General features: G+C 54.5%; 2 protein-coding genes across 2 annotated transcripts; both read right to left on the reverse strand.

The window, feature by feature from the left end:
* Positions 1 to 203: 203 nt before the first annotated feature.
* On the reverse strand, positions 204 to 1,302 carry ICAM4 (intercellular adhesion molecule 4 (Landsteiner-Wiener blood group); the record flags this gene model as incomplete). The annotated part of the gene is made up of 3 exons (XM_081232245.1): positions 204 to 361; positions 485 to 790; positions 909 to 1,302. The coding sequence occupies 3 exons, from the start codon at positions 1,300 to 1,302 to the stop codon at positions 243 to 245; spliced, it is 819 nt and encodes a 272-aa protein (XP_081088371.1). The 3' UTR covers positions 204 to 242.
* Positions 1,303 to 1,694: 392 nt separating this feature from the next.
* ICAM1 (intercellular adhesion molecule 1) lies at positions 1,695 to 10,500 on the reverse strand. Its single transcript, XM_081232179.1, has 7 exons — positions 10,343 to 10,500; positions 8,443 to 8,703; positions 4,556 to 4,864; positions 3,900 to 4,187; positions 3,565 to 3,819; positions 3,101 to 3,349; positions 1,695 to 3,017 (listed from the first exon to the last, which is right to left on the reverse strand). Exons 1-7 carry the CDS (start codon positions 10,407 to 10,409, stop codon positions 2,836 to 2,838), a joined length of 1,611 nt encoding a protein of 536 aa, XP_081088305.1. The 5' UTR covers positions 10,410 to 10,500; the 3' UTR covers positions 1,695 to 2,835.
* Positions 10,501 to 16,452: the final 5,952 nt, after the last annotated feature.

The raw sequence follows: 16,452 nt of genomic DNA on the forward strand, positions 1-16,452 counted from the left end.
CTCCGGTATGGGAGCCCAGAGTGAAAAACCTCAGGTGCCCTCAGGGAGACAGGAATTTGGAGAAAATGCTAGAGGAAAGGCCAAAAAAGAAGACCACTTCAGTCAGAGGAGGTGCACTAATGGGGGACCTTTATGCCCAGGGGCAGAAGCTGGCTGAGGAAGGCTTTATTGATCCAGGCAAGCTTCCCCCAAATGTTCCAGATTCCTTTTTCCTCCAGCTCAGCCAGCATGGACCACTGCCTCTATGCCCGAGACTTCATCGAGAGGTACTTTCTCAGGCAGAGGGCCCCCACTACAAGAAGGATCCCCACAAGGGCTGCGATGGAGGTGGAGGCCAAGGCTTTGGACGCAGGGCTCCAAGCTGGAGACAAGAGGGGAGAATTAGGAACAGAGCCCTTGGAGGGGTGACGACCCGCATGGACATGCTCTGGCTTGGCCCACATAATCCTTCCCCACTCTTCCCAGGGTTATAAGGGTGCCTTACCGAGGACTGGCAGCGTCATGGGTGCCGAGCTACTGAGGACCACTAGGCCATCGAGATTGAGGCGGGCGTGGCAGGTAACGGGCTGCCCGAAGTCACTGGGCCTGGCGCGTAACGCGTAAGTCAGCGTCACGTTGGCCAGATCCCGGCCGGTGAAGCGCTCCAGGCTCTCGGAGTAGATGACCCGGCCACTGCGCCTCAGAATCACCACCAGGAAGCCCACGGGGAACACGTGCGTCACATGGCAGCGCAGAGTGTACTCACTGCCCATTAAGACCGGAGGCTCCAGGATCACGCTGTGTGGCTGTTCTAAAGCAAGAGGGGGCCGCTGGGCAAGGTCCGAGGGCTCCCCCTGGCGCGACTGTCAGTTACCCCCGCTCCGTCCTCCTCCCCTCACCCCAGCCAGGCCTGAGCCCCTGTCCCTCACTGTAGGCGGTAATCCTGGCGGTGGTCCCCCGCGTTTCTCCCGCGCAGGTGACGAAGCAGTGCACATCGGAGCTCCAGGCCCTCACATCCAGCAGCTGGTAGGATACCCAACCGGGCCCACTGAGCGTGTCGCCTCGCCGCAGCTCGGTGCGGAGGCTGGAACCCTCCGGTAGGGGGCAGCTGCTGCTGCAGTTGAGCCACACTGAGCCCCCCGGCGGCACGGCCTTGAACTCGGGGCTTATGCGCACCCAGAAGGGTGCTGAGGTCTCCGGGGGCGCGGGAGAGGGGCCTCCCGGGCCTTGCGTCCGCGCACCCCGGCGCCTCCGCGCGCTCCCGCCTCGCGGGTAGGAGGGCGACAGCAAAAGCAGCAACAAGAGGAGGAGCAGAGACCCCATGGCAAAAAGCCCGGACTGAGGGGCCCCGCGCCAGGGAGCCAAGGCTGGCTCTGGAGATAAGGAGGCCCGCAGCACCGCCTCTTCAGCCCCACCCCGGGGAGAGAGAGGCAGATGCTCCGGGGGGCCCCTGGAGCCCTGCGGTATGCACCCCACTTCCACAGCTTAAGAATGGGATTCTCCACCCCATTGTAAACCAAATGTCATCATGTTTTTCTGGAGAGGGAACTTTAATTTTCACTAAAGTCTCAAAAGGCCCTAATAAACCCCAGATTTGGATTAGAGCCTGAGGGCTGGGCCTTGAACTGGCAGCCTTCTCTTGGGGCAGGAAGTGGGAGGACAGGCTAGAAAAGGCTCTAGCTGGACATGACACCTCCCCTCAACTCACACAAGGCTGGAAGGATGAAATAGCTTTATTAGCACAAGGGAGAGGCTTCCGCAGTTGGGAGGGGGTTCTCCCAGGCCTCTCCTCCCCACTGCCTGCAGGACCCTCATCACTGCAGCAATTTGGAGCTGCAGACTGTTCTGTTCTTGCATGGTCCCACTGAGATGGAAACAGGTAGGACAAGGCAGGGACACACAGGGGTTGGGCACAGTTTCATGGGACTCCATGGTTTAGCTATCAGGGAGTGAACACCCACGTTTAGGCATGCCACCAAGTGTCATTGTGAGCACTAGCAGACATGGGTATAGGTGGAGAGGTGGATTATGAGAGGTCAGTGCCAGTGCTGGGGTGTAAGGGCTCTGTGGGTCATCTCTGGGCATGTCACCAGCTATACCTTGTCACCATTACTAATCCCTTTCTGGGAGAAAGCAGCTTGGCCAGTGGAGTGGGAAATTCTAGCCCCACTTAATCTTTTTGCCAGGCACTCTTGTGCAGTGCACAGTCAGTACAACTGTAGCTGGCGACCCTGAATGAGATTAGACTGAGAGCTCCCTGAGGGTGGGAATCAATGTTCTTCTTGTTTACCGTTCTAGCCCACATAAAAGGCACTCAATAAATAGCTAGTAAGAGAACAAATGAATAAATATGTCATCATCGAGAGTTGGGAACAGTCTGTGGACAGCAATGCTGGAGCTGGCTTCTGTCAGAGGACGTGTGGGGATTTGTGTTTCAGTGCTGCATGTGTCTGTGCAGGGCCACTTCTCTCTCAGGACTGTAAGGCTTCAGCACACGCAGTAGGGGGTGAGTTTCAATGTTTCCCAGTTGGGTGTCCCCATGCTGGAGGTCAGGGTCTCCATCATACGCCCTCCGGCCAGGTCAGACTTTGACATCCCTCACATTCATGCCCTGAGCCTTGGCCCCTTCTTTTGTCTCAGTCCTGTGGCTCCACATCAGGGGTGAGGCCTGGGGGTTATAAGTGTGCAGGGGCCATGACCCCAGATGCTGTCTGTATCCTGACTGAGGCCTCTCTCCTGTCCTCTGGCACCCTGGGAAGGTGGGTATAGCTGAATGGCATATGTCCACCATTGTTTGATGCAGCCCTGCTTGTCACGGTTTGGGGGCTGAGGAGGTCCTGTCCGGAGGGGGTAGGCTCAGGACGGCGTGGCTGGTGTGTTCAGTTTCATGGCAGCCTCTTCCTGGGCCTTCCGGGCCTTCTGTAGCTCATATTTCTGGATCTTCCTCTGGCGGTTATAGATGTAAGCGGCTGTGCCCACAGCGCCCAAGATGATCACAGATGCCACCGGAATGACGATGGCCATGTTATTCTGGTGGTCTGTGGGGAGGACACAGGGGGCAGTGAGGGTTGAGCTGCCCTCACTGCCCCTGCCCTGCCCAGCCCTGAACTCCAGCACTTACAGATCACATTGATGCAAACTTCACGGGTAACCTCACCGCGAGTGCTGGTGGCCCGACACTGGTAGGTGCCTGCCACCTCCCGCCTGACGGGCCTCAGGTCCCCAATGGGTAGCAAAGCCCCATCCTCTTTCCGGCTACAGTTCAGCTTGGGGATTGGGTTCCCCCAGGCCTGGCACCTCAGGGTCTGCTGGGAGCCTTCCTGCCATGTCCAGTTTCCCAGGCAATCCCTCTCGTTTAGTCGGGGGCCATCTGAAGAAACACAGCAAGATGAGGGATGGGGTCGGGGACCAGGATATCACTCACCATCTAGGTCTAGGTAAGAAGACTTAGGTAGGAATCTGGGGAAGGGGCTCACCAGGGTGGGGGTGGGAGTGGGCCTTGGTGGAGGCAGGAGTTCTTGGGGTCTTAGGCCTTAGGGGTTGGGCCTTGGAGGTAAGGGATCATTGTCTAGCAGCCCCACTCACACAGGACACGGAGCTTCCGGGTCTGGTTCTTGTGTACCACCTGCTCAGCCACCGCCAGGGCAGCAGAGCAGAAGAAGCTGCGCCCGTTGTCCTCGGCGCTGGCATTCAGCTGCAATTGGGCCCTCGGGCCCGGAGGCCTGGCTGGGGCCCCGTTCAGCATCACCACAGCTCCAGCCTGGGCCTCACACTCCACGTTCACCGTAGTCCATTCCGAGACCTCGGGCTGGCTCAGGGTCAGGTTGGGAGCCGGGAAGCCTGCAGGTGGGGTGCACAGTGAGCCCCGCCCCTGGCATTAGCCCCACCCCTTCAGAAGCCCCACCTGGGTTTCTACTTACTATAGATGGTCACGTTCTGCCGAGACCTCCGGCTCTGTCCTCCCAGATTCACCGCACACGTCAAGTACTGGATGCCTTCTTCCTCCACCTTTCCCTCGACCGAGGCTTTGGCCGAGAGTGAGTCATCATTGTACGTGATAGTGGTTTGCAGCCTCGTGTTCCCCAGCGCCAGGTGGACCTCCGCCTCCGAGACTGGGAACAGTCCACCCAGGGTGCAGCTCACCAGGCATCGTGTGCCCACTTCCAGTACCGAGTGGGTAGCAAGGTGCGGGTCGGTCGTTGGTAGGACTGGCGAGAGACAGTGGGTGTAAACAGAGAGGAGAAAGACATCCTGAAGCCCTTTCCTGGGGCATTTTCATTCCCCCACCTGGAACACCCTCTTCCCGGGAAACTGTGGCCTGGGTCACCCTTGTCCCAGGACACATGTACCACTTGCCCTGGGTCACAGCCTTCTCAGAGGATCCTGCAGTCCAGGCACCGCATCCCAGAACACTCCACCCCAGTGGCCAAGAAGATGCTCTTCCCAGAAGCCTTTGCAATCAAGGTTGCCACCTTCTCAATGCCCCCACGGCCAGGGGCCTCTCCTTCCCAGAGACCCTGCACCCCAAGCAGGAAATCCCTGTCATCCCGTCCTCTCTGTCTCCCCAGTGCCTCACCAAAGGTTCGGAGTTTCCTGGGAGCCGAGCTGTCCTGGAACAGTCCCAGCCCTTGGGACCGCAGGTCCAGCTCCGTGCGGCAAGAGAAACTGGCGTCATGGTCATCTTTGCTCACCAGCACCGTGACCGTGACCTCGGCAGGCTCCCCGTTTCCCGCTGGCTGCCGGCCCAGCTCCTTCCCCTCACGAAGCAGCACCACGGTGAGGTGGTCCCGGGGGGCCCCACCAGACACCATGCAGCGCAGGATGAGGTGCTCGCCCACGGGCTGCCAGCGGGGCAGGGGGGCCAGCTCCACACGTTCCGGGAACCCTGGAGGGGAGGGGAGTGTAGTTTGACCTGGCTGGCCGCCTGCCCACAGGAACGTTGGCGCCCGGGCTACACCTGCTCAGGAAGTCTCACCACCCTCTTCCCAGAACACACCCCAAACCACCTAAGCTAGAGAGGAATGTTAAGAGCTTCAGGATAACCCAGTGAGAAGTCCCCAAGTGGTTGTGAAGGAGGCAAAATAATTTTTATTCACTGAAGCATCTGAGAGTGAAAAGTGGGAAAGAATTTCGAAGTCTATTGCCAGGAGTCCTGGCAAATGAATACAGTCCATTTAAGCTGTCCAGTCTCTAGATGTTGTTGTAAAAAGACTCCTGTTCTTCATTCTCCTCTTTTTGGCCTTTTCTCCATAGCATCCCTCACCTCTGAGGTACAAGATCATCTACTCAGTTAATTTGCTTTTCCACTATTCCTGCCATGGAATGTCAGCCCAGGAGGGCAGGGATCTTTGTCTGTTTTGTTCCCTATTTTATCCTTGACACCCGATAAGCACTCTATTTTTTTTTTTTTTTGGCCACGTCCCGCGGCTTGCGGGATCTTAGCTCCCCAACCAGGGATCGAACCCACGCCCTTGGCAGTGGAAGCGCAGAGTCTTAACCACTGGACCACCAGGGAAGTCCCTTAGGCACTCTATGTTTGTAGAAAGAATAAGGTTGAGTCACCCACACCAATTCGAGGCCTTTCAGGAGCTTGCTTTTAAGGGTTCCCGAATGAACCATGTCATCCCCTGAAATGTTAAAAATCTAAGAACAACCCACAGACCCTCAAAACGAAACCCTGAATATCCCCTGAAAACACCACACGCGGGCTTGGTTGACAGGGTCTCCATTCTGCATGAGGTAACAGAATTCCAAGCCTGGATCGCCAGTGGAAATTGCCAGCAGAGCCCCGGTGAGCTGTGGCTTAGCCTGAGACTCACCCCCCCACCCCAGGCTCCCTAGGGAAGGGTCTTGAAGCCTCCCACTTTTAGTCCCTTCTCAAGAGGCCCTGAAATGTCACTTAAACAGTAGTGATGTTGGGAGTTGATTTTTGGACATGAGTCCACCTTCTCCCCAGGTTGCCAGCCTCCTGAATAAAGCAACCTTTCCTTTTCCAACCTAAGGGGAAAAAAAAGCAGTGATGTTAAAATGTCAGGAGCCTGGAGTTGATTCCTAGCTTTGCTGGTTCTTTGCTCTGGCCTGTGGGGGAGTGACTTTGCACACTGGAACAGTCCCAGCCCTCGGGGCTACAGAAACGCCTCAGTTTTCTAAGCTGTAACCTGGGGCTAATGAAGGTAGGACTATTATTATCGTTATTATTATTATTAGGACTATTATTAATCCACCTCAGAAGCTGAGAGTGACTGTAAATGGGCATGAGGTTACTTTTTTTGACTTTTGATTAAATGTTTATTCATTTTAATTTTGCCTTTTTAAAAATTTTGAAGCCAATATATTGTGTTTTCCACATCTGAAAAATTTTTTGTGTGGTTACTTTTTAAGGTGAGAGATATGTTCTTAAACTAGACTGTGGCTGTACAACACTATAAATACTCCAAACTTCATTGCAGTGTATGCTAAAAGCTGTTAAAAAAAAAAAAAAGATTGAGAAAACCCTCAGACATCCAACTCTTACCTCTGACCATCTGTTGCAAACTCCAACTTGCAAAGCTGACGGCCCCCTCAAACCACAGCCTCCAAATGGAACTCACATCTCGGAGCCCAGATCCTTGCCCTGAAGGCCAGACTGGGGAAGGAGGTCTGTCCTGCCCATACCTCTCCTTGACTCCCCATCTTTAGTCCCTCACTAAGTTCTGGTCACTCCATCCTTCAAATATTTGTCTGCCCCTCCCTTCTTGTATGCGAAACTGCCCTCAACATGCACGACCTGGACTGGCTCCACGGGCAGCTGCTCTCTGGCTTCCTGTAAGGTCAGCCCTCTGCTCTGGATCCCTGGCTTGCTCACACACCCTCCATGGCTCCCTGTCACCCTAAGAAGAAAGTCTCAGCTCCTCGGCCTGGCATTCAAGGTCCTGCCAAACTCAGCTCCAGCCACACCGATCTGTTGATATTCAGTCCCTCTTGCCTCCCCAACCCCAAGTCAGCATGTTTCCCCACTCCAAATCTTTGCCCAGGCTATTCCCTCTGTCTAGAATGCCTGTCTTTACCAACTCCTACGCATCCTTCAAGGCCCAGTTAGGGGTCACTTCCTGCAGGAATTACAACTCTTTCTAGAGAAAGCTCAGCCACCCAGGGATGCTCCCTCATCTTCACACTGGCAGTGGGGCAGGACCAAGCTAGAGTCTCTCCTAGGTGACCCCTTGCTACTGTGTGCAGCCGTCTGTTCCAATTCACAGAGGTGAAAACTAAGGCAAAGTCTGGCACCCAAAGAGGGAAAAATATATCAGGGCCAGGACTCAAACCTGGAAGATTGGACTTTCAACTCTCAGGGTGAGATGCAGAAGGTCCTGTGAAGAGGTTTTCTGGGAGTTTTCAGAGGCCACCGGGAATGTCTGGGGACTTCCCTCACTTGGCCAGCAGCTGCTCAGACATCCTCCAAATCAGAAACAAAGCTGATGTTTGCCCCAAAGCTTCTTTTACGCAGGCACTGTGAAGGCGGAATGTCCTCCAGGCCTCACTGCATCATTAGAACCTTCCAAGGAGGTCTCATGTGAAAATCAACCAGGAAGCCACGTATTCCCCCCTCCCCCCTCCCCACATCAGAGTCACCCAGTTAGTGAGGCCCATGCTGGGCCTAGAACTCAAGGCTGTCTGATCCCAAGGCCAGTTGGCCAGTTCTCTTTCTTTCTTCCTTTTTTATTTTGTTTTGTTTTCATTTGAATTTCATTTACCTACTTATTGCTTACAGTCATGCCAACTCAGTGTCACACTTCAAAATGCCCAAAGTAAAAAAAAAGACACATGGAGAAAACTCGCCCCCTGCACTCTCCCGGAGCCCTGCACCTTCTCTCCTCATGGCCAGCTAATATTGTCATTTGTTGTATTTCCTTTCAGGGCTCTTTAATGCAGGAACACAGCCTCCCTAACCCCGCGCCCATGGCTCCCTAACACTGTGGTTGGCATGCCACTCATTCTGGGCATACCTTACTTTTGAATTTGACAATACATCTCAGAGCGTCTGTCTCATTCTTTTACACGGTTGCATACTATTCCATGGGATGCCTGAACCACAGTTTCTCTCCCCAGCCCTCTACATTTGAGTGCCTTGCACACTTTTGCCCTTTCAGATCAAGCCACAGTGAATAACCCCACATTCCCTCAGTACCCTGGTGGGTGGGGACACCTATAGGCCCAGTTCCCAGGAGTGAGTTTTCTGTGTCAAAGGACTCATGCATGTGACATTTTGGGGACTGAGTCCATACTTGGAAGTCACCCCCAAGGAAGTTCACGGAAGGGTTCTAGATGACAATGAGACTTTCTGAAGATGGGCCCCCTTGCCCTTCAGTGAGACCCTGCCCCCTCCACACCCCCAAGTAACAAAGGCTGTTCCAACCTGCTGGGGACTCCCCTGTCCACCTCCCCAACCCAGTCTGCCTAGTCCAGCCCCTGGGCCCAGCCACTCACAGTATACGGTGAGGTCCATTGAAGCTAATGACTGGTTATCGGAACAGCTCGAGTAGCATATTGGTACACTGTCGTTTTGCACGCCACTCAGTTCAAAAATCTTCCAGTTGTTCCCATGGTCTACTTCCCTCTTGGCCAGCTGAGTCTCTAGGCCCAAGAATGTGTGTTGGTCACAGGAGGTACTGCAGTTCACCATTATGGAGCCTCCTCGGGGTATGATGGCGTTTGGAGGCTGCACTGATGTTTGGGCACCTCCAGGCCCTGGAACCAAAAGATGTGGAGGGGTCAGGCATGACAAATCAGGCTCATCAACATTACTGCACCCAGCCTGTTCTGGGTGCTGGGGACACAGCCTTGAACAAGACAAAACTCTGCTTTCAGTGTGGGAGACAGAAAAATTCATGAGCACACAACATAATTAATAACTGATGCTGACAAGAGCTTTGGCAAAAACAAAATGGGATGATAGAACAGACAGTGCCTTGGTGACAGGGTAATGTGTGAGCAGAGATCTGGATGATGAGCAGGGGCTGGCCATCTAGAGAAAAGGGAAATGAGTTCCAGGCAAAAGGAGCAGCAAGTGCAAAGGTCCTGAGGCAGGGTGGCGGGAGCAGAGTCACAGGGATGAGTCGGGGGAACTGAGGTCAGGAAGATCAGGCAAGCAGTGTTAAGCCATGCCAAGGAAGTGTTCTTCATTGCGGGACAATGGGCAGCCATGGAGGATTTTAGCAAAAGAGGGGCATGAAGTCAGTGTTCTTTTCCCCCCCAAGAGGTCAGGTGGAGGCAGTCAGTCCTCCGGGGATGAAGGGGTTCCAGTCAGGCTGGTTCCTTACCCACTTGGACAACTGGTTTCCCCTCTCAGGACCTCACTTTCCCCATCTGTAAAGTGGGTGAATATAGTCACTCCAACCCCCTGCTGAAGCAAGTAACTCCTAGCACAGGGCAGGTAGCGAGTGGCTGCAGGTGAGAAGGAGGGGGCTTGTTGGGATTAGCTCCCGCAGACTGTGGTGTATCCAAAGCTAAAAAACAAAGTCTGTCTGAGCCCACCCATCTGAAAGCCACCCACCCCCGCACCCGCCAAAGATCTCTGCCTTCAGCTTTGGGTCTACTCCATCTGGGATGGAGGCGTGTGGAAACAGCAGCTCCATGAATTCTCAAGGGTGATTCTGGGGTCGCTTCCATTTCACAGAGGGAAATGGTGAGACCTGAAGGGAGGTCACTCAGCTAGAAAGTGGTAGAGTCCAGATTAGAGTCCGGATTAGAACGCTTCATTGAGCTGGTAACCGTGGTGTGGTCTGCTCCTGAATTTTTCACTCTCCTGCTTCCCGACACTGACCACCATTTGAGACCAACTGTCCCTCTTGTCCCCTCCCTCCTAGCTGGAGTTGGTGAAGGGCTGCTGGGGCATCCCATTCCTTAGCCTCCGCTCCCTTGGCAAGTCAGCCCTGGAATTCCCCTGAGCAGAGTCCTGGACTTCCCCCAAGGGCACGGGATGAGGAACAGAATGTCTGTGTGTGTGTGTGGGGGGGGGTGGGTCCCAGTCTACCTAAGCTTGGCACGGGGCCACATCTCTACACGGTCTGACCACCTCCTGGGGCCAGGACACAACCACTGCGAGGTGAACGCTATTAACTTCTCCATTTTACAGCTGAAAAACTGAAGCTCCTCTGCGAGGGGCAGCCCATAGTCCGAAGGCACACAGCAAGCCATGATGTAGGGTCTGGATTTGAACCCATGGTTGTTGACTTTCAATCGATGGCTCTAGCCCCAACTTCCCATAAACAGCTACCTAAGTACCAGTGTCCCCAGCCGGTGGGGAGCCGGTCCTCCTACCGCTCCCAGGGCGCAGCCCAGATCCCAAGAGCTAGCCCGACGGCAGCCCCCCCCACCCCTGACTCACCTGGGAGCAGAGCCCCGAGCAGGGCCAGGAACGCAAGCAGCGCGGGATGGGCAGCGCCCGAAACCATCGCAGGAGGAGGCAGGGCGGACGAGGTGGTGCAGACGCGTGGGCGCGGACTGTGGAGCTGAGGACCTTGTGGGTCCTTTTATAGCGGCCAGCCAAGGGGGGCCGAGGGGGCGGTGCTGCTTTCCCGGAAACCTCGCGCTTTCCTCTCCGGAACGAGGGCTCTGGCATTTCCGGATTGAGAGGGTGCCGGGGCCGAGCAGGGTTGTCCCCTCTCGCTGGCTGCTCTCGCACCGGAATTTCCGAATTGAAGTAGTGAGGGCTGCCTGGCGGCAGCGGCCAGAAAACAACCCGGAGACTGCTCCCGGCGCTAGGGGTCCCGTCCCCGGGCTCGGCTACCCTTGATTCTGCGTTTACAGTGCTTTATTGGATACTGCCAACCGCCCTGGACGGTAGGGACTGTTATTGTGTCCATTCCACAGAGGGGTAAACTGAGGCTCCAAGCTGCGAGGTCATTCGAACTCAAGTCTGACTCCCCAGCGCAAGCAGGCCTCTTTAACCGAGTGGACGGTCCCTCGTTTCGGTGGGGCCCCAGGAATCCTCCTGGGGCGCTCTCGATCAAGGGTGCCCCTCCCCAAAGGGGCATGTCCCCGCCCAGCTGACACCGAGATTTCCTGAGAAGCGGCCGCAGAAAGCCCAGGCACTTTCAGGCGCCTGTGAACCCTGGGGGAGAGGACGTAAGGCGCATCACGTCCGGGGCTCCGCGTCCCCCACCGATGGGCGCTCCCACTCCCCCGCGGCCTCGCTTCCCCTTTCGGCCTCCAGCGCGGGGGCGTCTTTACAGCTTCCAGAAAAAGGAAGGAAGCCGCGTGGTCCTGACGTGCCGAGCCCCTCCGTTGCAGTCCCCAGGCTCCGCAGGGAAACTGAGGCCGCAGACCTTGACGGGGGAGGAGAGAGGGGGCGCTCGAATGCTTGCCTTCTGCAGGGAAACTGAGGCAGCTCCCAGGCCCCGGAATGGGGCGGGGAGAGGGGGCGCTCAAACCCCTGTCCTCTGCTCGCAGCTCCCGGAACTCGAACGCCGGGCGCCAGCGCTAAATCTGTGCGGGTGTTTGCCCCGGCTTGTTCCATTAGGGTGTTTTGGGGACATTGTGAGGTCCCGCGCCGCGTCTATAGGCCGTCCCACGCCACCGCCTCCCCCCAAGCCACGCCTGCGCGTGTGACCGCCCAAGACTCGGCATCCACCACGTCAAGGCTGGGGATCCTAGAGTCTCCGAGCGCGCAACCCCGCCGCCTAAGGCTTCCTGTTGTGGCGCGCGCGCCACGTCGCCAGGGAGACCTCAGATGGGCCAAGGAGGTCGCGCAGCGGACGGGGAAGGCAGGGGGCTCCAAGGACGCTCGACCCCTTCCTTCCGGGGAAGGGGCTGCGAATTACTCGCCAGCCAGAAAAGAGTCCCTCGCTCCGCCCCGATTGTTCCTAAGGAATTTCCACGGGGATCTTCTTGGAGGGTGGAGGGTGTTGAATTCCCGCCCCAAACGGACTGGGCAGAGGCGCAGAGCGGGGGCCGGGGACGTCCCTGGGAGGGTCTGGGAAAATCCTCCGCTGGGGGGTCATTTTCCGGAGGATTTTTACCAGGTTCAGATCACTGCTTGCTTTGGCCTCTGTCCCAAGTGCGCGGGCGGCGAGCTCCCCCGCGCGGCTCTGGTCCCCCTTACAGCGGTAAAATCGTGCTGCTTCCTTCTGTCTCTCAACACTTGCTACGCAGCGTTGATTGAGAGCCTGCTGTGTGCCAGGCACTGTTCCAGGTGCTGGGGACGCAGCAATGAACAGAATAGACCAAAATCCCTACCATCATGCAGAGATCGTCTTAGTCCGGACGACAGAAACAAAAATAAGATATATGGAGACATAGCTTGTGATTAGTGCTAAGAGAAAGTAAAGCAGGGAGGGGAGTAGGAAATGTGAAGGTTAATAAACCTTTAAATAGAGTATTCTGGGAAAGACTGAGAAGGTGACATTTGAGCAAAGAGCAGAGAGTCCTGACAATATCAGGGAAGGAATGTACCAAGCAGAGAGCACTGAATGTGCCAAGGCCCTGAGGTAGGAAGGAACTGCCTTAAGGAACAGCCAGGAGGCTAGTGTTGCTGAAATGCAGTAAGGGAGGGAGAGAATTGGAGGAAGAGGAGGGCAGGGAGGGAATGGGGTAGAGCATGGCCTGGGGAGGACTTTGGCCTTTCCTCTCAGTGAGGTGGGAGCCATGGAGGGTTCTGAGCAGAGCAGGGACACGCCCTGACTCAGGCCTTTACAGGCACCCTCCTAAGACAGCAGGAGCTAGAGTCAGGTGGTGGGGAGGACAGGGTAGAAGGAAGCCAGGAGACTGGAGAGGAGGTGACTGCTCCAGTGCAGGGGAGCAACGATGGAGCCTGGAGTGGGCAATGGCACTGGGGAGATACGGTCCAATTTGGCATTTATTTTGGCAGCAGGTTCAACTGTGTTTGCTGGATGTGGGGGCAGGCAGAGTCAAGGTCAACTCCTTGGTCCTGGTCTGAGGTCCTAGGAGGGTGGAGGGCCATTTCCTGAGATGAGAATGGGGTGATAATAGGGGGCAGTTTAGCGGAAGAAGCACGCACCCCCTAGTCTACGTTCCCTTTGTGCTTTCTTGAAAGAAAGGGAAGCAGATGTTCCCCATCCCTTTGCTGCAGCCACCAGGAAGGGCAGGGCTTCCTCCAGGGTGCCAGGCAGTCTCAGAAAGGTCAGGGAATGGCCCCACTGCAGACCAGAGGCTGTGGACCCAGGGCAGAAGTAGCCAAACCCCACTCCATGGCATCATGCCTGCTCGCCCCTCATTCTGAGGTCTGGCGTGGCCACCTTGCAGTTCCCTTGACCTGGAATGCTCTTCTTCTTGTCCCTGATATGGCCAGCCCTTTCTTGTGTCCTGAGCCTCTTCCTAAAAGCTTTCCCGTATGCTCCCTGACTCCCTGACTCCTTCCATCCTGGGCCACACCCTAAACATTCCCTGTCACTCGCTCTAATGGTTTCATTACTGAAACTTCATTCACTTGCTGAAATTCTTTTGATTGACTTTTGTCACGTCCATTTGCGTGAGCTCCAGAACGCCAGGGACCCTCTCAGCCCCAGCAACTGAATCAATGTCTGGTCATTATAGGCAGATGGTCAATACATATGTGTTGAATGAATGAACTTCTCTTATTCTCTGAACATTCTGCACATGCTGTTCCTCCAGCCCAGGATTCCCTTCCTACTGCTTTTACAAAAGGGTACCAGAGGATTTCATCTACCAGGTTGTAACAGGGCTAGGAGCACAAGGTCCAGATATCTTTTTTTTCTTTCTTTCTTTCTTTTTTTTTCCCACACAGCTTGTGGGATCTTAGTTCCCCAACCAGGGATTGAACCTGGCCCCTGCAGTGAAAGTGCCAAGTCCTAACCACTGGACCGCCAGGGAATTCCCAGATGTCTTTTCAAGAGAACAACTTTGTTTCCTTCAGATAAATACCCAGAAGTGGAATTCCTGGATCATATGGTAGTTCTATTTTTATTTTTTGTTTTTAAAAATTTTTTGTTGAAATATAGTTGATTTATAATGTTATAGGTAGTTCTATTTTTAATTTTCTGAGGAACTGCCATACTGTTCAGGCCATAGTCTGAGTAATATTCCATTGTAAGGCTATATCAGTTTGTTTATCCATTCGTCAATGGATAGACATTTGGGTTGTTTCCACATTTTGGCTCTTATGAATAATGCTGCCATGAGCATTCAGGTACAAGTTGTTGTATGAACATGCTTTCATTTCTTTTGGGTGTATACCTTGGAGTGGAGTTGTTGAATCCCATGGTAATTCCATGTTCAACTTTTTGAGGAATTGTCAGACTGTTTTCCATGGCAGCTACACCTTTTTTTTTTTTTTGTAGTACACGGGCCTCTCACTGTTGTGGCCTCTCCCGTTGTGGAGCACAGGCTCCAGACGCGCAGGCCCAGCAGCCATGGCTCACGGGCCCAGCCGCTCCGCGGCATGTGGGATCTTCCCAGACCGGGGCACGAACCCGTGTCCCCTGCATCGGCAGGCGGACTCTCAACCACTGCGCCACCAGGGAAGCCCAGCTGCACCATTTTATCAATACATTCCCACCAGCAATGTACAAAGGTTCCAGGTTTCCAATTTCTCCACATCCTTGCCAATATTTATTTTGTTTTATTATTATGGTGATTGCCATCCTAATGTGTGGAAAGTGGTATCTCATTGTGGCTTCCCAGTCCTTCTGATCTGTCCAGTGGACAAGTCAAGCACAATCCTGCAGCAAAGGCAACTGGGGGTGTGCACGGACCAGCAAGTACCAAGGGGATGTGGCCAAAGTGCACCTGCCACCAGCTGTGACCTTGAGCAAGCCACTTCCCCTGGTGGTACCTAGATGGCTTCAGCTGTAGAAAGGGATGGTAATGCATCCCTCAAAGGGTGGGTCTAAGATTTTTCTTCTTTTTTTTAACATTATTTACTTACTTTGGTTGCACCAGTTCTTAGTTGCATCAGGTGGGCTCCTTAGTTGTGACTCGCAGGCTCCTTAGTTATGGCATGTGAACTCTTAGTTGTGGCATGCATGTGGGATCTAGTTCCCCGACCACAGATCGAACCCAGGCCCCCTGCACTGGGAGGGCGGAGTCTTATCCACTGCCTCACCAGGGAAGTCCTGAGATTTCAGTAAGACCATTCGTGTGCAGGGAGAACAGATAACAGGAGTTACAAGTTGTCTGTTTCCATAGGACCCAGCTCTGAGAATCCCCCCTCAAACTTCCTAGGCAGAAATACAGACTTCCTCCTCTGTTCCCACAGGTTAGTTCATTCTAGCATCACGGTTCCTCATCAGAGCCCCAGGGTGTAAAGCAAAAATGCATGACGTTTGGATGTTGATCAAAACATAACTTTACCTTCTCCTTTCACTCTTTGAAAGTTTATTCTGTGGTGGACTCTGCCTTGCCTCTGGCTGAGAATCCTGCCCCGGACTCAGGCCCTGATCAGCATCACGTTTAAATCTTGGGACTTGGTGTTGGATGGGAGCCCCAGGTCAGGCTTCTCCAGGCTGGAAGCCTTGGTAGAGAAGAAGGGCCTGGTCCCCCTGCTGTTGACCCTCTTTCTGTCCCCCTCACCTCCTCTCACCAGCCTGTGGGTCCCTCCTGCCCAGGTGCAAGGAGGAGGGGACAGGGCATTTCCTCTTTGGCTGGTGGCTTTGCCCTTTTGGGTACCCCAGCCGTGTGTTAAAGTGTTCTGGGGGGGGCTCTTTGAGGCCTCCTCTTCCTGGAGACCCCTTCGCTGGCATGGAGGCATCTTTGATATGGGTTGTGGCTCTTCCCTCAGCCCTTGGGGTCTGGTCCTACCCTCTCATCTCTTCTGGTGGGCCTCCATGCTGACCACCAAGAAGCAGACACCCTGACTCCACCATGAGAACCGCCTACCTCTTGCCCCCTGGATCTCCTGGGGGTCAGATCCCAGCCCCGTTGACTCACTTGAGCTTTCTTAAGCCACGATCAGGCTGAGTCTTTGGTGTCCTGCCTTCAGGGATATTTTTCAGAGGCTGTGAAGTCACCTTCCTCCCGCTCTAGACTCTGAGTTAACCCATGTCCCAGGAGGGTGTGATAGGGCTTTTTTGTTTGTTTTGGCCGTGTCGCGCAGCATGTGGGATCTTATTTCCCCGAACAGGGATGGATGTGCCGGTAGCAACAGCTCCCCTGAAAAAATGTCATCACCCATCTCTGTCTTTCTCAAAAAAAAAAAAATTATACAGAATTTCAAAATAGACATCAGCAAAGAGGACATGTGATGAAGCCACATGTGCCAACTTCCACAGTCCTCATGGCCAATCTTGTTCCTTCCTTCCCCTTACACCCTGTCATGGGTTCAACTACCTCTCTTCCCCAGGGTAAAAAAAAAGTGCTAACCCCCAGATTGTGATCTTATTTAGAAATAGGGTCTGTGCAGATGATCAAATTCAGGTGAGGTCATTAGGGTGGGCCCTCACCCAACATGACTGTTGCTCTTATAAAAAGGGGAAATTTGAACACAGACACACACACAGGGACAATGCCATTTGAAGATGA

The sequence above is a fragment of the Mesoplodon bidens genome (assembly GCF_964165515.1).
Source record: "Mesoplodon bidens genome assembly, chromosome: 4".
Taxonomy (NCBI): Eukaryota; Metazoa; Chordata; class Mammalia; order Artiodactyla; family Ziphiidae; genus Mesoplodon; species Mesoplodon bidens.